Source organism: Trachypithecus francoisi, unplaced genomic scaffold, assembly GCF_009764315.1.
Source record: "Trachypithecus francoisi isolate TF-2019V2 unplaced genomic scaffold, Tfra_2.0 Lachesis_group14, whole genome shotgun sequence".
In the NCBI taxonomy this organism is placed as follows: domain Eukaryota; kingdom Metazoa; phylum Chordata; class Mammalia; order Primates; family Cercopithecidae; genus Trachypithecus; species Trachypithecus francoisi.
This window is the reverse complement of record NW_022681459.1, coordinates 17,228,122-17,253,496: the sequence shown is the minus strand read 5'-3', so window position 1 is coordinate 17,253,496 and position 25,375 is coordinate 17,228,122. Positions and strand designations below refer to the sequence as shown.

Genomic DNA, 25,375 nt, shown 5'->3' with positions numbered 1-25,375 from the left:
AATCTCCTAGAAATCCCATGTCTTATTTTGCTGTAATTGATGCAATATTTTTTCATTCTAACGTCATGTGTTTGTTTCAATACTCTAATGAGTATCTTATAGCACCAGTTCAGTCTTTTAGTTTTATTTCTCCTCAATTTTTGAGAAAGTTGGTAATTCAGAAAGGTATTTCCTTTCACTCCCCAGACACATATGTCCCTGATATGTCCCTGGCACCTCCCCTCATCCTTACCATCAACACACCACTGTACTGTACACTTCTGGCCATATGCAGAAGCTCATTTTGAAAAGTAAAACCATGAACTTCTGGTGTTTGATCACATAAACATGCAGAATATTTTTCACATCGATTACTTCCTCCATTTCATCAATGACCTTGATTTGCAAAGCTCAGATCATAATCACTCTTGACAAATGAGATGGAATGTAAAGTACATCATTCTTCTCTATGACTTTAATAAACATTTGAAATATACTTTTCTAAATACTGCTGTCGTCATAGGGACCACACTGATGGCAATGACCTGATCATTTCCTTATTTAAGACAAGTCTCAAATTCCTTTCTGAGGTGGTTAGTGCTCACTAGTTTATAAATACTAGCTAATCAGTTTGAAAGTGTTTCATGATTTAAAAATATCTCAGGAGGTCAGCAATCAGGGATTGAGAGAGGTGAGCATAGTTTTACTGGAAGACTATCTTGGGTAAACCTTATGGATTGGGGAAAAAAAAGTCTAAATTTAGAAGACTCAAGCTTTGCCAAATATTAGCTGTGTGATTTCAGACAGATCATATATCTTTTAGCTTCAATTATCCCATTATAAATTTTAGATGATAAAACCTGTCATATCCTCCTCAATAGCTATTATGAGGATGAAATGGGATATTTATATTTCTTTCCAAGATTAAAACATAGCTATATGAAATGACATCTATATATCTATCTGTGTTTAATACGTGAAAGTTGGTTCAGGAGATTAGTCATTGATTAAGCAATAATATTTTGAATTACTTCTACATTACTGCTTCCTCTGGAAGAACAAAATAGTCAATGAAAGGAATGATTCACTGGGTTCAAATCATGTGCACCACTGACAAGCTGTATAGCCTCGAGCAAGTTTCTTAAATTCACTAAGCTTCAGTTTCCTCATATGTAAGTGGAGCTAATAATAAACTTACTTACCATGTGGAGGTGTGTTAACCAATTATGATAATGTACACTAATGGATTATAATGACTGTCACAAAGTAAGTTCTTAATAAACAGTAGCCATTGACATTAACTCGTGGTAATAGTAGTAATAGTAAAATGCATCTATGTTTTTATTAACAGAGAATCCTTTTTGTAGAGTGAATTAAAACATTATGTTTCTCCTAAAGGTAATTACATACTATTCTCATAATCTCATAACAAGAGCAGGGACCCAGGGAGATAATTGAGCCATCGTATTGAATGAGATATAGAAACATAGAGTTCAGAGTGATGGGGCTATATAACTGTACACTTTCAACCTACATCTATGGTATGTTAGAGGAAATTTTGTTTCTACAAAGCAAGTAGATGTAACTCAACACATGAAGACTGTACTTGTAACAGTGTTCAAGGCACTGAACAAAGTTCAAGGCACTGATGGCATAGAATCTGCTCTCCACCCTAATCAAATGGTAATTTCCTCTATTGCCTGCAATAAAACATGTTTATATCGAATACAGCCCTGTAAAGTATACCTAGAGGAACACTGAATCCTTCTTCATTTCCTCCTTCTTGAGGAACTGGCAGGAATTTAAACCTGGTAGAATTAAGCAAACTTTCTCCATGCTGAATCTCATGCTGTTCTCGTTTCACTTAATCACTTTGGAGTTTCTGCTGCTATCCTCGGGCTCCTCCTTGCTAAATTTTGGTCGTGGCTTATGTATTTGCTCAAATCTTTATTAATTGAGAGATGGAAGGTAAAAAATAACACGTCCCTGTATTATCTCTGAAAAATTCTCCTTTTTTTTTTTTTTTTTTTTTTTTTGAGGCGGAGTCTCGCTCTGTCGCCCAGGCTGGAGTGCAGTGGCGCAATCTCGGCTCACTGCAAGCTCCGCCTCCCGGGTTCACGCCATTCTCCTGCCTCAGCCTCCCAAGTAGCTGGGACTACAGGCGCCCGCCACCTCGCCCGGCTAGTTTTTTGTATTTTTAGTAGAGACGGGGTTTCATCATGTTAGCCAGGATGGTCTCGATCTCCTGACCTCGTGATCCGCCCGTCTCGGCCTCCCAAAGTGCTGGGATTACAGGCTTGAGCCACCGCGCCCGGCCAAAAATTCTCCTTTTACTCATGAATTGCTATAGCTCTCTGGCATTCTCTACTGGATCTAATGTTTCAACATTCTCTGCAGGAATCAATCAATATCCATCTGCTTCCCATTAAGGAGAAAGGGGTTGAAATGACTAAAGTACCTTGGCTGGAAAAAGTCTTCCTGCTGTTAGAAAGTAAGAATAACATCATCTTTTTATTTGTACACAGAGTGATAACAATTTAAACATTACATTAATAACTATATTCTTGGGAAAGGTGAGTTGAATTACAGCATTAAATCATAACATTTGTAATACTGATTGGCTTAAATAAAAGTAACATTACAATTTAATATTGTGTCTAAGAAAATAGCAGTGGAAAAAACGATCTCACATACTAACGTGGCAACATGGTGCCCTTTTCCTATTCCTCAGCTTCTCCACCACTGACAGTCTCTCTTTTCATTCAAATGTATTCACACACCATCAAAGCCATAAAACCAAATTCTGTGGCATATTAACCTTCTTTCAAGGCCTACTGACTTTTACCAGAAGTTTCTGTGTCAGGTCAAGGATTGTAGTCTCACTTTTGCTCTATTTTTTAAGGGTTAATGTTCCCAGAGGTAAAAGAGCTCCCACATCAGAAGCTGTTATTGAAATTATAGAACATAAAGGGACTTGGGTGGCTTCAGCAAGATCTGGATTTCCCCATGTGAGATCTATTTTCTCTTCCAGGCAGTGACTGAGAACCTGATACTACTTCTTTTTTTCTTTGTAATTTTAACTTATATTTTAGATTCAGGGGGTACCTGTGCAGATTTGTTACATGAGTATATTGTTTGATGCTGAGGTTTAGGGTACGATTGATCCTGCCATCTAGGTAGTGAGCATAGTACCCAATGGTTTTTCAATCCTTGCACCCCTCCCTCTCTCCTCTAATAGTCCTCAGTATCTGTTATTGCCATCTTTATGTCCATGAGTACACAGTGTTTAGCCCCCTTTTATAAGTGAGAACATGCAGCATTTAGTTTTCTGTTCCTGCTGAGGATAATGGTCTCTAGCTGCATCCATGTTGCTGCAAAGAACATGGTTTCATTTTTTTTAATGGCTGCATCATATTCTATGGTGTATATGTACCGCATTTTATTTATCCAGTCCACCATTAATGGGCACCTAGGCTGATTCCATGTCTTTGTTACTGTTGACAGTGCTTCAGTGAACTGCTCTCCACAGTGACTGAACTAATATACATTCCCACCAACAGTGTATCACTGTTCCCTTTTCTACACAGCCTCACCAGCATCTGTTGTCGTCTGACTTTTTAATAATAGCCATTCTAATTTTTGTGAGATAGTATCGCATTGTGGTTTTACTTTGCATTCATCTGATGATTAGAGATGTTGAACACTTTTTCATATGTTTATTGCCTGCTTGTGTGTCTTCTTTTAAGAAGTGTCTGTTCATGTCTTTCGCCTACTTTTTAATGGCGTTATTTGTTTTTTGCTTGATGAATTAAGTCTCTTATAGATTCTGAATGTTAAACTTTTGTCAGATGCATAGTTTGTGAATATTTTTCTCCTATTCTGTAGAATGTTTGTTTACTCTGTTGACAGTTTCTTTTGCTGTGCAGAATCTCTCTATTTTGGTTAAGTACTACTTGTTGATTTTTGTTTTATTGCAATTGCTTTTAGGTACTTAGTCATAAATTCTTTCTCAAGGCTGATGTCTAGACTGGTGTTTCCTAGGTTTGCTTCTAGGATTCTTACAGTTTGAGGTCTTACATTTAAATCTTTAATCCATCTTGAGTTCATGATTGTATATGGTAAAAGGTAGGGGTCTACTTTCATTCTTCTGCATATGTCGAAGCCAGTTATCTCAGCACCATTTATTGAATAGAAAGTTCTTTCTGTGTTGCTTATTTGTGTCAACATTGTCAAAGATCAAATTGTGGTAGGTGTGTGAATTTATTTCTGGGTTCTCCATTCTGTTTTATTGGTCTGTGTGTCTGTTTTTGTACCAGTACCATGCTGTTTTGGTTACTGTAGCCTTACAGTATGGTTTGAAGTGGAGTACTGTGATGCCTCCATGAAATTGCCACTTCTAAGAAACTTGTGGATTTTAACAAGGATATATCTTTTTTTCATTTCTTTTTCCTAAAAGCACAGTGCCTTAGAAAACAATATACTGATTTCAACTTAAAGCACTTGTGTGTTTTATGGACATTTGCTTAGAATCCTTTTGTACTTTTTTTTTTTTTTTGGAGATGGAGTCTCACTCTGTCACCCAGGCTGGAGTGCAGTGGTGCACTCTTGGCTCATTGTAACCTCTGCTTCCTGAGTTCAAGCAATTTTCCTGCCTCAGGCTCTTGAGTAGCTGGGACTACAGGCACCTACCACTGTGCCCAGCTAATTTTTGTATTTTCAGTAGTGACAAGGTTTCACCACGTTGGTCAGGTGGATCTCGAAGTCCTGACCTCTGGTGATCCACCCACCTCTGCCTCCCAAAGTGCTGGAATGACAGGCATGAGCCATCATGCCTGGTCTTTTGTATCTTACTGGCTCTGCTGGACTTATTGGCTCTGCTGGGACTGGCTGTGCTCAGTCCTCCAGCTCAATGCATTTCTCAGCATTCTGTTTATTTTTCTTTCAATAGACCTATAATTATTGTTTACCTTAAATTTTATAGCACATGCTGCATTCATTTTATTTAATAGTCTATTAGTGAATCTGTTTCCTTTTGCATATTTGCATTCCTTGTCATTTTGTGAAAAGTCATTCTTCTTACCTCCTCCACCTCATGTGACCAGTATAGCTCTAAATCATTGTTTCTGCTTCTGACTGCACTTAGCTTTTCCCTACTACTTTAGCTGATTGTGCATTCAAATTGGTGACCCATTATCAGCCATGTTCTTTTATGAAACTCTAGTCCCAGTAAAAACCATAAATTGCTTTTGAAATTATCTTTAGAAACAAAAAAAGCAAAAGCTGTTATCAATGTTAAGGGTCCACCAGGAATCAGGAAGTTTTGTCCCGCTGGCTTGACCTCATCAAGTTTCCTGTGTAACTAGGTTTTGGATCTTGATGAATCCTAACGAATGTGTCTGCTAATAGTATATGAGTATTTTTATGTTCAAAGTAAACCCACTAATAAGAATTTAAGGTTAAAGAATCCCTGTGAGATTAATCAGTTAACGTTCCACAACTGAGTGAGAAACAAGCTCACAGCCCTATTCAATAATACTATATTAAAAATGGAAAGATCTCTCCTCTTTTTATCCCAACCAACTCAACAATTTCCTTCTATACTAGTCAACGTTTTTACTGAGACCTGTGAATCCACTCTAGTTAGTGTCCACAGAAAAGTATTTCCAAACAAATGTACAGTTCATAGTGTATTTCATTCTGTACTAGTCAACTTTTTTTTACTGAGATCTATGAATCCATTCTAGTTAGTGTCCGCAGAAAAGTATTTCCAAACAAGTATACAGTTCATAGAATTATTGGGGAAAGTGAACAGACTAGCCTCAGCCTTCAGGAATAATCCCCAAAACCACAAGCAAAACTGGTCAACCCAGAAGATACTGCTTCTTTATGATGTAATATTTATGATGTAAATATTGAAGTATCTAGAAGCTTCTTTCCATGTCAGAGAACCATTAACAAAGCTGCTGGCTCCAGGAACATGGCTCCTCTGTCACCATCCAGGCCAATGAAATGAACGTGCTGAAACCATCCTCTTTCTATGTAACTCAGGGTCAAAACAAATTTCTTGCAAGTTTAACTAATAGTTGAATTCAAAATAGTATCCAGAATAACCTGAAAGGCAGCGTGTGAAATATGTCACTCACGAGCCTCTGCAGTACAGAAAGACATGCTAGACAGGGCTGGAAGGTGTCAGATAAACTCTATACCTTCATTCTTCAGAACTACTAATGCCTCCCTATTTTTAGCCTCTATCTCTATCTCACTTTCTCTCTCCCATCTATATTTCTGTGGTTTCTATTATCAGAGCTGTTAATTTCCCCCCATTTATCTCAATGTTTCTATCTTGTTTATATTTTAGTCCACCAACCAATTTTTTCCCAGATTATAGGTCTCAGTCATTCTAAGTACTGTTATTGACTGATTCCCCCAAACCCCACCACACTTTACAGTGAACCCTCCATACACAAAACACATTTTGCCCCGCCATCTCACGTACATCCCTCTCCTTATTTGTTTAAATGCCAGGGGAATAATCATGGCACCTCGCTTTTCATTTTGTAGCTTTTAGAAACAGTAATGGCCACAATGGTAGTAGACTTTTCTCAGGACTATCCTTGGACTCCAACAAGACACCCTAATTTTTCAGTAGGTGGCAGCCTTTTCTCTAGAGCTTAGATGAATAAATTCTACAACTCAAATTACTGGATACAAATCAAGGTGTTATTCAAACTTCAGTTTTACATAGAGACATAATTCAAATATTAATTGTCAATCACTTTAATAATCATCCTGTGTATACATATGTATATATAATTACATATTTGATACATATTATATATAATTATGTATACATATATACTATATATATACAAATATATATATGTATTAATCATGATAATAAATCTGGTGTTTTAATGAACTTGTAACCAAAGAACTCAAACATGCTAAGCCTCTGTTTTGGAAATGAAGTGAGTGTGCATTACTTTTCCATTACTAGTAAGAAAGTCAGAAATGTATCTATGAAATACAACCTGTTTAATCCCATTGTCCTGTTTTTATCCATGTATTCTTATTTTCCCTTTGATGATCATCATGACCGTATGACCACTGTAAAATACATTGCTATTGTTAGAATAATTCTATTTGGAATAGACCAGATACTAAGCCAGAGTATTATGCATAGCAATCTTATCATATTTTAAAATGTAATTGTAGGAGAAAATAGCAGAGATTTCTTTTTATTAGTTTTGTTTCAAATTTGCCATGTGAATTTTGAATTACCTTAATGTTCGTACATTGATGGCAAGCTTAAGCATAGTTCTTAAATCTTTTCCAAGACTGGATACTTTTTATCTCAAGCTACAGGAAAAATTCTGGCAAAAGAGCTTATGAGGTTTGGGTGTTTTTGTTTGTTTGGTTGGTTGGTTGGTTGGTTGGTTTTTTGGTATCTAGCCGAGTTTATTTACTTTTTTATTTTTTTAGAGACAGGGTCTTTCTTTGTCATCCAGGCTGGAGTGCAGTGGTGCAACCACAGCTTACTGTAGTATCAACTTCCCAGGCTCAAGTGATCCTCCCACTTCAGCCTCCTGAGTAGCTGGTACCATAGGTGCACAACCCCATACCCTGCTAAGTTTGCTATCTTTTGCAGAGATAGGGTTGTACCATGTTGCCCAGGCTGGTCTCAGACTCTTGGGCCTAAGCAGTTCTCCTGCGTTGGTCTCCCAAAGGGCTGGGATTATGGGTGGGAGCCATTGCGTCCACCCTACTTGCTTATTTTTAATAGGTGATTGACACCATCCTGTTATCATAAGGTGAAAGTAGCCATATATATGTTCTTATAGGACCAGTTTCTTCCCGGGGCTTGATATTTTTTAAACTTAGGGCAGAGCCATTGTTTCTCAGGTTGTTATATACAAAGGAGCAATGCTGCAAAGTGCTCGTAATTGAAATGCTCAAGAATCCTGTGTTTGGTTCAAGGGCCAACACCTTCTATTTACATTTATATTATAACTTGGGACACAGACAAAACTGTTTCCAATCAGGGCAGAGTTCCCAGAAATCCATCGTAACTACATATGTAGTTATTCACATTTATCCCCAACTTGTTCATAGACCTTTACTGGGGGAAAGGCAGTCTTGATTAATTTACATCCCTTATACATAATATTTGAGAGAACACTTTAAAAAAATCACTGGTTTGGATTGTATTATTCATTCAACATATGCTAGGTTTTCTTTTCTGTTCAAGCCTGAGTAGTCTCGATATGTTTAAAATACGTCTCTGTCACGGGCAGTTGTGCAATATTCAGAGAAGCACACTGAAGATAAAGATGAGTAACAGGGCATATCTCCAGCTACTAGCCTGACCCACACTTGATACTGGCTTGCTTCCTAAGCACTGGTAAAACCGGGGAAACGAGAAAGCATGCAATGTGCTGCCACAGGTCAATAGGGGTTTTGTCTGGCAAACAACCTTATTAAAATAGAATCTGTGTTATGGGAAAAGTGAGTCCACAGAGACCAATTTTGCTATGTCCACTTCTTTGTTTTGGGGGATTATTAAGCAGTGGGAAAATCAGGATGGGGGGACTCATTCACTGTCATCTCTCCACCAGACATGCTGTGTTCTGTTAGAGAACTTGTGCATGTTATCAGCTAATCTCCTTTTCTCATACTTAACTGCACTTCAAGTCCCCACAAAAATTTTATGAGCAGTTGGTAAATAATTAAGATTACCTTTTTAAAATTAAGACTGTTTTAGAAATCAGATTTGCATTTTTTTAAGAGACTTACAAACTCTTCTAGGTAATTTACAGATAAATTACAGATGTGTTAGGAAAGTTCTAGAAGCTGATAGTGAATAGCTCTGATTTCTCCACCAGTGTATGTAACATGCAGAACTGACCTGCCATGGTTTGGGTCAACTAGTGCAACATAACATTACTGATTACAATGTTTACTTGCACAGTTCCTTTATCCAAGGAGATCTAAGTCCTTCACAGGGCCATTAATTCTTATAACATTCCATGGAAGCAGCAGGTTCTGCTCTCCTGCTGTTGACTGAGGATCTGAAACATGGATGGGTTCAGTGCCCATTCAAATAAGGAGCTTTCCTGATGGCAATTGATATCTAGAGGTCACTGGTTTTTGACGAGTGGAAACCGGCCAATCTTAGCCAAATTTGTCCCATATGTTTTGTTCAAACCCCATACTAGTGGCAACATTAAACATAGAAGTTTTTTTTTTTTTTTTAATCCAGATATCTGACTTGTTAAGAATGGAAAGATCCAGTAGCACTAGAGTCACTCCCATGAGGCCAAAATCAACAGCATTTGTTTAGCTTTTGCTTCATTAGAGGAACAAACACAATTTTTACTTGTCCTGCTTTACGCTTTTTTCTTTCCTCCCTAGTCCCTGCAGGCATTTGTGTTTGCAACAGCTTGTCACAAATCTTGTGATTTAAAAATCAACTGAAAGGCTGGCTCTAAATGGCAGTCAGGCCTGCAGCCACAGTTCTCCCCTGATTAGCCTGCAAGCTCCTCAAGGGAGGTACTGTGCCTTCTTCATGGTTTGGTCTCCAGTGATTTTTTTTTTTTTTTTTTTGGCAGGGGAGGGGGGCAGAGTTTCACTCTGTAGCCCAGGCTGGAGTGCAATGGTGCGATCTGGACTCACTGCAACCTCCGTCTCCCAGGTTCAAGTGATTATCCTGCCTCAGCATCCTGAGTAGCTGGGACTACAGGCACACACCACCACACCCGGCTAATTTTTGTATTTTTAGTAGAGACAGGGGTTTCACCATGTTGGTCAGACTGGTCTCAACTCAAATTCCTGACCTCAGTGATCCGCCCACCTCAGCTTCCTAAAGTGCTGGACTACAGGTATGAGCCAGTGCCCGGCCCTGGTCTCCAGTGCTTTGAACAGTGTCTGTCTTGTAGTTACTAAGTAATCAACATCTGATGAATTAAAGAAGAGATGAATTAATGAATCCTTCAAAATGACATTTGAGTCAAGCTGTTAATTACTGAAACTGTTTATACCAGTGAACTCTCTCTCTACATGGAAAATGGACTCAAGAGGTTTTCAGAATTGAACTTGGCTAATTGATTTTACATTTTCTAAAATGACCAGTGTCTGACAGAAAAGGCTCATAGTAGTTGGGATTTCAACACTAGAGTCAAGATGGTAAAGTGTGGCCATAGAAAAAAACAAACATGTAGATGAGTGAAGTTCAATGTAGTTAGATTATAGACTGTGAGAACAGAGCTTGGAGATATGAAAATACAGCTGCTTGTTCTTCTAATCTATTCTATTCTAGGTGTTCCTCCACTATAATTTCTGAGTGTCAACTATGAATGGCCCCAAGGAAAATTTCCCTTCTTTTGTAAAACTTGCACCAACTTCTTTTTTAATGGCAGAGTCTACGCCAAAGGCGACTTTTCCATCCCCAAGTTGAGGAGTAACCTAATTTAATTACAGTAATATATGTAACAGTTCTTGCATGTGATAGAAAATTAATAAATATTGTTTAAATGGAATCTGGATCTCAAATGAATGATAAGAACTATATTTGAATTTAGACAGATGTTATATGCAAAATTATACTATATGTTATTTATTTTTGTACTATGTGAACATAGTCTCATGTACTGAATTCTACCAACATAGCAGAATACGCAGCAAAATCCGAAAGCAATTTTTCATGACATCATACCCAGCAGGCCTCTTTTCACATACACATAGACACATCTGGGTTACTATCCAGGGGATGGCTATTATCAAAAATTTGATATAATAATCATGTATTTAAGTAAGCTTTTTCTGTTTTGCTTATTATAATAATAGTTGTTCAAGCTAGCTTGAAATTTGAAACAATATTTGATTGAAAAGTAAGGGAAACACAAAAACAAATGGTAATCCATGCAAATTTCTAAGTATTTCCACATAAAGTCACAGATTCAAGTTTTATACTTAAGTTAGCTTCTTCTTTGGAAGCCAAAGAAGCCACCAGTAGTGGCTAGCTGATGAACTTACCGTTCACTTACGTGCAGTCAAAATTCTCTCCTTTTCCGAGTTTACGTTAAATCACAAGGCATATTGAGAAAGGTAGGCTGATACAGTTGAGATTGCTATTTAAGTAGCTTAATGCTTCTTCCAAATGAAATCCCATTCCTAGCAACATCATTAACTAATAAGAATTCTAATTTAGCGATGGTCAAAAAAACACTAAAATTCCCTAAGACATCAAACATCTCCTAAAAAGTAACAGCAAAATAAGTCTTACTTCAGTAAGAAAGTACATAAAACATACATGTAAGTTATTTGCATAAAATGTACCCATTGTTCTTTCTAAAATTTAAAAATAATTTTTATTAATTATGTATTATTCTAGGCCGGGCACGGTGGCTCAAGCCTGTAATCCCAGCACTTTGGGAGGCCGAGACGGGCGGATCACGAGGTCAGGAGATCGAGACCATCCTGGCTAACACGGTGAAACCCCGTCTCTATTAAAAATACAAAAAACGGGCGAAGTGGCGGGCGCCTGTAGTCCCAGCTACTCTGGAGGCTGAGGCAGGAGAATGGCGTGAACCCGGGAGACGGAGCTTGCAGTGAGCTGAGATCCGGCCACTGCACTCCAGCCCAGGCGACAGAGCAAGACTCTGTCTCAAAAAAAAAAAAAAAATTATGTATTATTCTAAATTGTATTTTTCTGTATTTGTGTTAATATACTTAAAGAAAAATAATTATAATTAATGATCCCTTGGTATAGAAAATTATCTATTAAACAAAAATGGTAGCCTAGGCTCTTAGACCATCAATATCTGCCATGGTAATTGGAAGGATATTGGATTAATAATAGTAAGCAGTGGAAAAATGGGATTTGCATACTGAGAAGAGAGAAATGAGATAGAATAAATGAGAAAATGAAGGTCAGTTTACAGGGTATACTTAGGAAACTTATAGAAAGCTGAAGTAAAATTCATGAACCCACTGGGACATAAGTTTACCTCTCTTTTTATTATTATACTTTAAGTTCTAGGGTACATGTGCACAACGTGCAGGTTTGTTACATATGTATACATGTGCCATGTTGGTGTGCTGCACCCATTAACTTGTCATTTACATTAGGTATATCTCCTAATGCTATCCCTCCCCTGTCCCTCCACCCCACAACAGGCCCCGGTGTGTGATGTTCCCCTTCCTGTGTCCAAGTGTTCCCATTGTTCAGTTCCCACCTTCGAGTGAAAACATGTGATGTTTGGTTTTTTGTCCTTGCGATAGTTTGATGAGAATGATGGTTTCCGGCTTCATCTATGTCCCTACAAAGGACATGAACTCATCCTTTTTTAAGAAGTCGTATTCAAAGGCTTAGTGATTGGCTGATACAGCCAAAGGGGTGAGTATTATTTTAGGTTCTTCTCTGCTTAGGTATCGACATGAAAAAATAAACTGAAAGTATTATATAACTTAGATATAGGAGAGAATTTTTTTTTTTTTTTGAGACGGAGTCTCACTCTGTCACCCAGGCTGGAATGCAGTGGCCGGAATAGGAGAGTTTTTTTTTTTTTTTTTTTTTTTTTTACAATACTGGGTGCTTAGGTTATTTTTCTTAAATTACATTCTTATTTTATTTATCAAATATTTCCTGAGCTCTTACTGTGAACCAGGTGATGTTTTAGTAGTTGGAGATACATTTATGAACAAGACAAAATCATGTGGCCCATGACATTTATATTCTATTTTAGGAGAGTTTTAAAAAGACAAATACATAAATAAGCAATAGGCAGTTTACCTGTCTATGGTGTCATAGTTTCCCAGAGTTACCAAGGAAATATCAAGAACTGGGCACAGAGATTTCAGCATGATTTGTGTGGTATTAGATAAATACTGAGCACTCTCTATGTGCCAGGCACCACACAAGTACTTTGACAAGAAGATGAATAGAACAGAGATGGTTCCTGCTTTCCTGGACCTTTTGAGCCCCTCGTGTACAGAATGAAGGGTACATCAGATGTTCTTTTAGATCTGTTCTGGGTCTAATATTCCCTCCTGTTGCCATGTACAAAAGTAACATGTGCTTCCCTCTTCCAAGCCCGTGACCCGGAAGGAGGCCTTGTGGGGTGGGATCAACCAGTTTGGTGATATAGGAATGAGATAGAATGTTGTTGTCCAGTGTGAGACAACAAAAGTCCAGTTGAAACTATGAGAGAGATGCCCAGAAGCCAGTCAGATAATCACATACAGCTCACCATAGCAGCAGTTCTAAAGATAACTGGAGCATAAGTCAGAGAAAAAGGAAGATAAGAACAAGAAATAGCAACTGCATGAACCAGGAGGTTGTGTGAAAACGTGAGACAGCCAGCTTACCTCGGCTGAATGTTTCTAGACTCCTGGCAGTGCTTTTCATCGATTGTTTGATCTTGTTTAAAAAGCATCAAAACCCTGGAAGCTGCTTTTTTTCAATATGAAGGGTGGCTGTTCTCACCTTTCTGTGTGGTTACTTGTGTGCTTTTTCAAGGTGAAAAGAATAGTTGGTTAACAAGTTTAACCAATGACAAAGTTAATTGACTCAGCACTTCTAGTTCTTCCACTAGCCCCTCAGTTTTGTGGATGTAAAATTACAAAGAAAAGAAACTATGTCTCGTATTTCTTGGTTTCCAGAGTCTGTCACAGGGCCTGGTACATACTATACTTGTTGAACGGTTGGAAAATAAGTGTTCAGAAGATGTTTTTGAGACATCATCTTGAAAATTTTACAGAAAGTACAAAATCTCTATAAATATTTGAGATGAGGATTTGAACAACTTTAGTTTTACTTATATTCTCATTGAAAAAATATTAGTGTATCCGGCATATTATTATATATTGTGATATTTTCTCTTAAAAAAAAACTGAAACCCAAGAATGCCATGCACTGCTTGTTGCAATAACATTCTCACCCAGTGCCATGTAAAGTTGGTTTTAAGTAAGGCACTTAATGTCTAGCCCTATTAAAATTTGCAAACACTGGTTGCCTAAGGCAGACAGAATCTTAATTTAAATTTTAAGTGGAAAGTTAGTTGTTTTGTAAAATAATCAGTAATGTGGCTTAGCTCTATTTGCACGGTTAATTACTTTTCCCTGTCCTGTTAACTTCCACTTTACAAGGGAAAACATTTCTTGTGCTCCTATATTCATTGTTTGCTTATAAGGACACTGCGTGCGCGCGCGTGCGTGTGTGTGTGTGTCTGTCTATGTGTGTGCACTTGTATGTGTTTTCCATTTGTGTAGACTTTTCCCTTATATCTTATGATTTCCCTCATATCTTATGATTTCTCATATTAAACAATGCATTTTGCTGCAGAAAATGGAAACTCTTCCTTTCTCTTTATACTGCTCAAAATCCTGTTGAAAACTTACAATGTGAAGGACGTTGTTTCAGAGAACCACTTCTGCTGTACCAAAACTTACATGCTTTATAAGAGATAAAACTACACAGTAATGCAAGCTTTCAGTTAGGTTTACAGGTAGGTCTATAATGATGTGTGGCCCATAATGGGTCAAGAGTGTAGCCTAAGGTGTCGGACAGAATAGAGTTCCCATATTGGCCTTTCTACTAGTTTGTTGTGAGGATTTGGGTCAGTTATTTAAACTTTGTAAATTCCAGTTTCCTAGTAAAAGTGACATAATAATAGGGCCTTTCTAATAAGGTGTTTGGGAGGTTCAAATCATATAGCTAATTAATCATGATATCACTTAATAATCTTAATTGTTCATATAACTTGGTAATTATTAAGTAGTTCTTATGACTAGTATTAAATATTGTTTATTAAAATATATTATTTTAAGCATAGTCATATTAAATATATTATCTATTATCCTAGGTGCCTCTTTTCTTTCTTTTTATCATTAACATGACTTAAACTTGTTATGAATTGCTGTGGATTCAAAATAAAATTATGAAAAGTGCTGTGTTTTGGTCCTATTCATTATCTGATGTTATCATTTTTAGTACTAATTACAGTCTCTGCCTGGCCAGAAACTTTTGTTATGGACCCTTTGTTCTCCTTTTTCAAGGCTGCATATTATGTTTTACATTTCAGTAGAAAGGATTATTATGGGAGATTGAGAGATTTTTTAAAACATTTGTTTTTCAAGCAATTCCAAAAATAACCATGTGGTAAACAGTTTTATACAACCTTTAAATTTTTTTTTTTTTTTTTTTTTTGCCTTTGGAAACGGTAAAAAGAAAAGTTGTTAGTGAGTCACCTGGAAAAGCAATTTTAATGGACTAATGAAGGTAACCATAGAATTATCCCTCTGCTGGTCACTAAGAAGTCTCTATAAAATACAAAGGAAAATTTCTCTGTATTATAATTAGCTGAGGGCACAGGCACATGAAACTGTTCACGTCATTGCATTGAAATTGTTTAATGCTTACTTTAGCCAAATACTTGTTCAGTGTTGGTTAGGTCATTCAGTATCACGACCTAGTCTGTAATGAAGGAACCATGAAGATGTGGACAATCATGGGAGGTGGAGGAGAAAGGGGTGCCAGTGGTAACTTCAGCACGGGAACTCTCTTAAATTCTAAATAAGGAATAATTTTATTGAAATTGCCAGTATTTCCCCAGCAGAAACTCCTTTGAATAGAGTATCTAAAGAAGTAGGTTTCACATTTCAGTGAAGCAGGTATGTTTTAAAAACTGCAAAGGTTGGCCATGCAAAATGTTTTCAACAATGTGCTAAGCAAAGAAGAAAAATGTTTTGAACATATTTTATATCTTAATTAACTCTGACCATATATGCCAATATAAGAAATTCTGTTTCTCTAGTTCTCTTTAAGGAGACGGTAGGCAATACAGAAAAGAACGTGGGCTTTGGGTCCGCCTCTGAATTCTATTTCCGTAGATTCAACCAGCAAAGTCTGTGTGGACTTAAAAAAGGCAGTCTCTCTTGAATTTTAATTTATTCAATTATAAAAGGAGAGTAATGACCCCTGCTTTCTAAAAATGTTTTAAATATAAGGTAGAGTGATATAAAGAACCTATTGTATAGAGAACATTTAATACTCAGTAGCTGCTATTACTAGCAATTTCTACCTTTTTTGAAATTTTTCTTGAAATCATTAGAATTAGGGTATTTAACATCAATTCTCCACATATAAATTACTCATTAATTTATAGGAAAATTTCCACAGTATACATTTTTGTTTTTTTTCAGTTTTCTCCCTGGATTTCCAGTACTTTAGTAGAGACATCAAATATATCACATGAAGTACACAGATCTATCTTTCAAAATATATCAGAATTCATCCTACACTCTGGTTTTAATTTTTTAAAATGCAGTGTAAAGCAGAAGAAAGGTAAAAACATATCCATAACACTATTTCTATCATTGATTTTTTTAATTCATGTTCAGTCTTTTTTCATCTTGGAAAAATGAAATGTTGTTATGGGTGATATAATATGGGTGAAGTTCTTAAGCACAAATAGACCTTCAGAATTACGCAAATTTGACTGCTTGAATTTGTTAGGAGCTAGATGTTATGGACTATATATTTGTGTCCCCACTAAATTCATATGTTGAAATGTTAAGCCCCAGTGTGATGGGATTTGGAAGTGAGGTGTTTGAGAGCGAACCTTTGGGAGTGGTAGATGAGGTCATCAAAGTGAAATCTTCATGATGGTATTAGTGTCTTTATAAGAAGGGAATGGGACTAGCGCTCACACTTTCTCCCTGCTATGTGAAGTCACCTCATAAAGACAGCCTTCTGTAAAATGGGAAACGGGTCCTTACAGTGACACTGGCACCCTGATCTGGGACTTCAGAAGAATAAGAAATAAATTTCTGTTGTTCAAGCCACTCGGTCTGTGGTATTCTGTTAAAGCAGCTTGAATTGGCTAAAATACTAGACAATTTCCATACAGGAAAGAGTTCATTTTTAAGCAGAGCAATTGAAAATAGATCACACAGAGGTGGTGAAAAGAGCAGTCAGGCACGATGGTTCACGCATGTAATCCCAGCATTTTGGGAGGCTGAGGTGGGTGGATCACTTGAGGTCAGGAGTTCGAGACCAGCCTGGCCGACATGGTGAAATCATGCCTCTACTAAAAATACAAAAATTAGCCAGGTGTGGTGGCGTGCACCTGTAATCCCAGCTACTCGGGAGGCTGAGGCAGGGCAGTCGCTTGAACCTGGAAGGCAGAGGTTTCAGTGAGCTGAGATCAAGCCACTGGACTCCAGCCTGGGTGACAGAGTGAGACTCCGTCTCAAAAAAAAAAAAGAGAGAGAGAAGTGGTAAAAAGAGAGGGCTGCTAATGAATACAGAACACTTAAGAGGATAGAGAACTGGAAGCATAGCTGGTCATCATGGAAAACAAACAAGATGGTGGTTCAAGAGAACATACAACAATGCGCAACAGTATTTTCGAAACAACACAGAGATCTATTGATATGTTCACTTACTCTCTCAGGACAAGATGGTTGGCCAAGTATGGTTAATTAACAGTGAAACATAGTTAAAAATAAACACACTTGAAAAACTGTCATCACAACAGAAAACTACAAAGCAAATCCAGAAAACAAAAGAAATTGACCTTTGCTTGATAGGCAGAAGCAAAAATTATTTCAAACAGTGATAAGAATTAATAGATAATCCAAGACTGTGGAGTTGAGTTGGATTAAGGATTACTGGGCATAAGACAATCTGATAGTGATTTGTATGTTATCATTTAGGAAGAAAAAGCATTTGTCTGTGTTATGCTATTATCAAGGCTAAATGCAGTTTAGCAAATTTAATTGCTAAACTTAAATCATGCCTTATGATGATGCTGACAGAAAGAAAAGCCTGAGGGAGGGTGGAGAGGGGGTTGACATGAGCTCTCATTTCTCTCTTGGGTTCTTGGTGGTATTGTGGTTCTTCATGGAAATGAAAGTACAGACTACTGAATAATCGATATATTTTGCTCTGTAGTTCTAAATTAGAGTGAAAATGTTATTAATCTATTATATCTCTATTACCACTATCTGAATTTTGTAGCCAAGTTAATCATTGCAGCAGGACAGAAAAGTAGATAAACAGTTTCCTTTCATCTTTGAATTTAGGCCCCTTTTGTCTTTAGCAAACTCAATATTACCATTTTTTTTCTGTCTTTTTATTCCAGTGTCTTTTAGGACATGGTTATATATAAATATTATGGAGTTAACTGTATCATTGTCTGACAAGGAACCTATTTGGATGCCCTGGGCCACTTCCTAGTAGGGAATTACCTCTACAATAATTCTAATGTGAACCTAGTGTTAATTTCCCACTCAGATCCTCATCTTTTGGCTAGAAAAATTTCAATAGTAAAGTATCTAATATTTTCAAAATAAGGAAAATATTGTGGGTTTTTTTTGTTTTTTTTTTGTTTTTTTGAGACGGAGTCTCACTCTGCCGCCCAGGCTGGAGTGCTGTGGCCGGATCTCAGCTCACTGCAAGCTCCGCCTTCCGGGTTCACGCCATTCTTCTGCCTCAGCCTCCCAAGTAGCTGGGACTACAGGCACCCGCCACCTCGCCCGGCTAGTTTTTTTTTTTGTATTTTCAGTAGAGACGGGGTTTCACCGTGTTAGCCAGGATGGTCTCGATCTCCTGACCTCGTGATCTGCCCGTCTCGGCCTCCCAAAGTGCTGGGATTACAGGCTTAAGCCACCGCGCCCGGCCGGAAAATATTGTTATGTAAAACAAGTTCCTGGTAAAGTTCAAGCCTTAAGGGAAGAGAGGTTTGGTAATACACAAAGCCAAGAAATATGAATGCGTACCTGGGACACAGCTCTCACGACGGCTGAGGCACTCAGAGGCAGAGCTTTCTGCTTCTGTCTCATGCGTTCCTGTGTTGATGTGGATAGTCAGCAATATTTAAACAGAGCTCCTAAGAAACAGGCCACACAGGAATTCGAAAAGAAATTTCAATGAATCAATATATGCCTTGACATCCCTTAAAATGTGGTTTCATTTAGTCATTATCTCAACCAGTTGTATTATTTCTTTTTCATTTTTCAGTTCTGTCAATGACTCCTTTTTCCCAGTTTGACAAGTAAAGATTAAAAATGTCTTCTGTTTAGATGTCATTTTTCCTTTTGTGGATTGCACAAAAGGAAAAATCTTCAAGCTTTACTTCATTTTCTTTTCTTCTTCACATCATAAAAATGATCTTTTCTTTGAAGTTTTACTTTCTCTCTGCTTCATCGGACTACCTTAAATCCAAATATGGGAGAAAATATTTTCTGCTCACTTCTTAAATCTTATTTTCCCAAGATTAATCTAAGTCCCCCTCCACCACAAATCTGTAATGGATAAAAACTTGATGAAGAAAATGCCGCATATTTTCTACATCAGCCTAAGGGACACCCTGAAATTTAGCACCTAGCAGGTCAAGAAGTGAGAAAATTTCTGTAAATATTAAGTTTTAACTTTTTATTACATTTATAATGTCTGTTTAACAAAATTATAACAACTCAGACTACTATGCATCCTACTTCTTTTTTAGAAGACAGTCTACTTTATCCTCCTTTTGCCCTTTCTACCATATAGTTTTTGTTTTAATAATATCCATAAATGACTCAGATTTTTGGAACCATGAAACTCACAAAGTTTAATTAGTGAGCAGAAAAGATTTTCTCCCATATTTGGATTTAAGGTAGTCCGATGAAGCAGAGAGAAAGTAAAACTGTAAAGAGAAGATCATTTTTTATGATGTTAAGAAGAAAAGAAAATAAAGTGCAGCTTAAAGTTTGGAAAGATCAGACAGAGAGCTCAAGGTGATCTCCAGAAGAAAATTGCTGGTGAAATTTTCTCAGATAAACATTTATGCTTAGTATAGCACCACTGTTAGATCATCATTATTTTGAGAAGAAAGTTCACATTGTCTTGCATTTAGGAGTTTCTATGTCCTACTGCAGACATAATATTAAAAGGTAGGAAAACATATTTGGTTAATACCTAATATAACACAGTTTAGAAAATATAGTTCCCTTGTCCTGTAAATATTTTATTTTGAAATATTGGCCGTTTGCATAGACCCAAGGGTCTTGAGACATCTTCAGAATTCTCGTTCCTTCAGCCCAGGAAGACAAAGCAGCAAGAATAGCACCACAAAATAAGCTCGTAAGCTTGTTTAAATGCTATAGTCCTGGCTACATAAGAAAATTATCTGGTGACTTTTATTTTGGCAATTTTTTTTGTTGTTGTTATAAATGAAGATTATCAGAAAAGTGCCAATAAGTAATTTTTCTGGCTTAAAGAACCCCGATATGTTTTAAGTGCCAAGGAGAAGGACAGCCTTGTGTATTTAATTACTTTAGTTTATTTTGTCCTCTGGCATGATCTGTTCCCTGATTTCACCAAAGTAGAGCTTGCTTTGAAGTTGTGGAAAAATTAAATCAATCACTTGGATCACATGTGTCCCAAAGAATGTGGTTTCCCAGGTAAAAGCAATCTTTCAATCCCCTACTCTCGTTTCACTTTGGCATTTCAACAGCATTGCAAAATTCTTCGGCAGATATTTTATTTTATCCCTTGGTCCCAGCAGCTCTTACTAAAAGTTTCAGAATTGCCTGTACAAGGTGCACCTTTCACATTACAAGGGATTGGCTCATTTCTTGATGCTTATGCAACCACTTATAACTATGCCTACAGGTAAACATACTGCTGTCTTCTTGGAAGACCGAGAAGTATAAAGAATGTTTATGTGCAGGTCTAGCCGTTACAAGCACCCAAGTGTTGGTTTAGACACACCTGGGTTACCGTCCACCTTTTATTGGCTGAGAAAGTTGCCACACCTGATTTGTAAGTTTACCTGTTGCAGCCAATAGCAGGGCCATCTCAGCCAGCCAGCACTGGATACTATCTGGCCAGAAGTAGCAAAGCAGCTCTTATTTGAAAAGCCACTGGGTTCTGAGTTCATTACTACAGGAAAAACTGTTCTCTTCTGTGGCACAGAGAACCTTGCTTCAAAGCAGAACTAGCAGCTCAGGAGTCCAGCTGACTACAATCCATCCCAGGGGATAATGGCAACCCATGCCTTAGAAATTGCTGGGCTGTTTCTTGGTGGTGTTGGAATGGTGGGCACAGTGGCTGTCACCGTCATGCCTCAGTGGAGAGTGTCGGCCTTCATTGAAAACAACATCGTGGTTTTTGAAAACTTCTGGGAAGGACTGTGGATGAATTGCGTGAGGCAGGCTAACATCAGGATGCAGTGCAAAATCTATGATTCCCTGTTGGCTCTTTCTCCGGACCTACAGGCAGCCAGAGGACTGATGTGTGCTGCTTCCGTAATGTCCTTCTTGGCTTTCATGATGGCCATCCTTGGCATGAAATGCACCAGGTGCACGGGGGACAATGAGAAGGTGAAGGCCCACATTCTGCTGACAGCTGGAATCATCTTCATCATCACGGGCATGGTGGTGCTCATCCCTGTGAGCTGGGTTGCCAATGCCATCATCAGAGATTTCTATAACCCGATAGTGAATGTCGCCCAAAAACGTGAGCTTGGAGAAGCCCTCTACATAGGATGGACCACTGCACTCGTGCTCATTGTTGGAGGAGCCCTGTTCTGTTGTAATTTTTGTTGCAACGAAAAGAGCAGTAGCTACAGATACTCGATACCCTCCCATCGCACAACCCAAAGAAGTTATCACATGGAAAAGAAGTCACCGAGCGTCTACTCCAGATCTCAGTATGTGTAGTTGTGTATGTTTTTATAACTTTACTATAAAGCCATGCAAATGATTAAAATCTCTATTATTTTCTCAAAATGGACCCCAAAGAAACTTTGATTTACTGTTCTTAACTGCTTAATCTTAATTACAGAAACTGTGCATCAGCTATTTATGATTCTATAAGCTATTTCAGCAGAATGAGATATTAAACCCAATGCTTTTATTGTTCTAGAAAGTACAGTAATTTGTTTTCTAAGATGATTCAAGCGTCTACTCTTTTTATCATTTACTTCAAAATGACATTGCTAAAGACTGCATTATTTTACCACTGTAATTTCTCCATGACATAGCATTATGTACATAGATGAGTGTAACATTTCTATCTCACATAGAGACATGCTTATATGGTTTTATTTGAAATGAAATGCCAATCCATTACACTGAATAAATAGAACTCAACTATTGCTTTTCAGGGAAATCATGGACAGGATTGAAGAAGGTTACTATTAATTGCTTAAAAACAGCTTAGGGATTAATGTCCTCCATTTATAATGAAGGTTAAAATGAAGGATTTAATCAGCATTGTAAAGGAAATTGAATGGCTTTCTGATATGCTGTTTTTTAGCCTAGGAGTTGGAAATCCTAACTTCTTTATCCTCTTCTCCCAGAGGCTTTTGTTTTCTTGTATATTAAATTAACATTTTTTAAAAGCAGATATTTTGTCAAGAGGCTTTGCATTCAAACTGCTTTTCCAGGGCTACACTCAGAGGAAAGATAAAAGTGTGATCTAAGAAAAAGTGATGGTTTTAGAAAAGTGAAAATATTTTTTCTTATTATGTTTTTGTATTTGAAGAAGAATGATGCATTTTGACAAGAAATCATTTATGTATGGGTACATTTTAATAAGTATTTGAGTATAGACTTTGAGGTTTCATCAATATAAATAAAAGAGCAGAAAAATATGGCTTGGTTTTCATTTACTTACCAAAAAAAACAACAAAAAAAAATAAAGTTGTCCTTTGAGAACTTCACCTGCTCCTATGTGGGTACCTAAGTCAAAATTGACATTTTTGTTCTGTGAAAAATAAATTTCCTTCTTGTACCGTTTCTGTTTAGTTTTACTAAAATCTGTAAATACTGTATTTTTCTGTTTATTCCAAATTTGATGAAACTGACAATCCAATTTGAAAGTTTGTGTCGACGTCTGTCTAGCTTAAATGAATGTGTTCTAATTGCTTTATACTTTTATATTAATAAATTGTACTTTTTTCTAATTATTTGACATTCATTCACTAGTCTCCTTTTATTTCTGTTTTATTAACTTGTAGAAGAGTTTTGAAAATCCTGATATTTTTTATTCTCCAAATTGAGAAAGAATGTCAAGGTTGCCTTGTAAAGATTAAACAGAGCATTATTTTTGAAAATATAAATTACTCTATGTTATTTAACAACAATATACCTTATAATCATTGGATTCCTATACCAATATTCAATGCAGATAACATATTTATAAGTTAAGATAGTACTATAAATTCAAACAAATCTATATGTTATAAATATTATGTATATTTAACAGCCACATTTGAAAAATTTACTGTAGCTAAATATATATTTCTACTCCTGAGAAATAATAAATAACAGTTGCTAATGTTCTGGGGGCATGTATTACATGCTAGGACCTCTACTACTTATATGAATTATTAAATCTTTTGTGAGACTGATAATATTATTAGTTCAATTCAAACATGAGGCTATCTCGGAACAATTCATTGATTACCCAGTAGAATCAGGAGATTTAAAAAAAGGGCTGCCTGGCCTCATAGCTCAATACTGTTTCTCTGAAGGAAACTGAAATTTTTTTCAGCAATGTCTAGTTTAGAAACTAATTTTTATATATTAAAATGACACACTTAACTACTTTGAGTTGGGAAAACTTATAGTTGTCTTTTAAAAACAATTTTTTTTTTTTTTTTTTTGTTGAGACGGAGTCTCGCTCTGTCGCCCAGGCTGGAGTGCAGTGGCCGGATCTCAGCTCACTGCAAGCTCCGCCTCCCGAGTTTACGCCATTCTCTCGCCTCAGCCTCCCGAGTAGCTGGGACTACAGGCGCCCGCCATCTCGCCCGGCTAATTTTTTGTATTTTTTTAGTAGAGACGGGGTTTCACCGTGTTAGCCAGGATGGTCTCGATCTCCTGACCTCGTGATCCGCCCGTCTCGGCCTCCCAAAGTGCTGGGATTACAGGCTTGAGCCACCGCGCCCGGCCTAAAAACAATTTTTTAATTGAGACAGAGTCTCACTCAGTCACCCAGGGTAGAGTGCAGTGGTATGATCTCAGCTCACTGCAACCTCCGCCTCCCAGATTCAAACAATTCTCCGCCCTCAGCCTCCTATGTAGCTGGGATTACAGGCGTGTGCCACTACGCCCAGTCATTTTCTTTTTTTCCATGTTGGTGATTATCTTATACCCAAGAGCTCATTCATCCTAGGCAATCTTGCTTTTTCAGGTCAAAACGTTCGTAAAAGGAAACATACAGTAAAAATAACTGAGCACCTTGAAGAAGAAATCCATAGGCCCCATCTTCTAAATACCAGTCTCTAATCAACTATTTTTTCTTTTACCTAGAAAGCCCTTGAAATGTCCCAAACTCAATTTATTATTTCTCTCCTCTTTTCTCTGAAACAGAGTAACACTTCTAGTTTTTATTATGGCATCACTTTGAGTATCTCTGAAATCTTTCTACAACTTTCCACCTTTACTATCAGCTCATCTCTTATCTACATAATTGGAAAGGACTTCTAGACTTGTGTCATTGTCTGCAGAGTCTTTTCCCAACAGCTGTCGTCCATACTTTTATCTTAGTTGTTTCTAAAGTGCAAGACAAGTCCCATTGTGGCCTTCCCATAAGCTCTGTAAGGACATCCCATTGCCTTTAAGGAAAGTCCAAAGGCCTTCGCATATGCTAACTGAGGGGAAGGAAAAATTATCTTATAATTTTCAAGGCAAATTTTATCAGACAGTTTAACATCAGTGTATAACCAGTATAATAACAATTATAAAGTTAATGTCCCCAACTTAGAGTAATTAACATGCCACAGGCCTCTTTAATATTCTGAAAGAGATATACTGACAACTACGAAATGATTCAATTGGTGGTAAATTACATGCAATAGAAAGTTTTATAATGTATTTGTTATGGAAAAAAAAAAAAAACCACACGATGGAAAGGACAAGGAGGCAGAGGAGGTGATGTTAAGTATTTACGTTGTAGCTAGCTGGTTTTATGACTTGAGGCAAATTTTAGAATCCAATGTATCCCAGTGTAATTATTATTTTCCAATTGTCAGATAGAATAATAGGCCATAAGGTCCAATAGAATTATAATACGGTGCAATATTCATTGTGTTAGTGAATTTGGAACATTAAATGTGTTGCACCAATGGAAGGCAATATATATAGTAAAAAGAGGACCAACTTTCGAAAGAGTCAAATGAGAGAACCATCCCATACACACCCCCAAGCAGTGAATTTGGAAAAGTTCATTAGCCCCTCAGTCTCGATCTCTTCTCATTCATATAATGAAGGTAAGATTATTGTAGGAAAGAAGTATATAGAGTAACTAGCCCAATGCTAGAATGAAGAAATAGTGGATCACTTCTCTTTGTATAATATTCCTCCTTAAAAATTCCTTGGAGTTGTATATAAAATATGCACATCAATA

The 25,375-nt window shown here is 37.1% G+C and overlaps 1 protein-coding gene across 1 annotated transcript; it reads left to right on the top strand.

Moving 5' to 3' along the window:
• The first annotated feature begins 20,785 nt into the window (after positions 1 to 20,785).
• On the top strand, positions 20,786 to 22,945 carry CLDN8 (claudin 8). Its single transcript, XM_033232266.1, has one exon. It carries the CDS (start codon positions 21,007 to 21,009, stop codon positions 21,682 to 21,684), a length of 678 nt encoding a protein of 225 aa, XP_033088157.1. The 5' UTR covers positions 20,786 to 21,006; the 3' UTR covers positions 21,685 to 22,945.
• Positions 22,946 to 25,375: the final 2,430 nt, after the last annotated feature.

Excerpts from the sequence above, each read along its gene's own strand:
- CLDN8 (XM_033232266.1), top strand. The coding sequence starts at position 21,007 with ATGGCAACCCATGCCTTAGAAATTGCTGGGCTGTTTCTTGGTGGTGTT.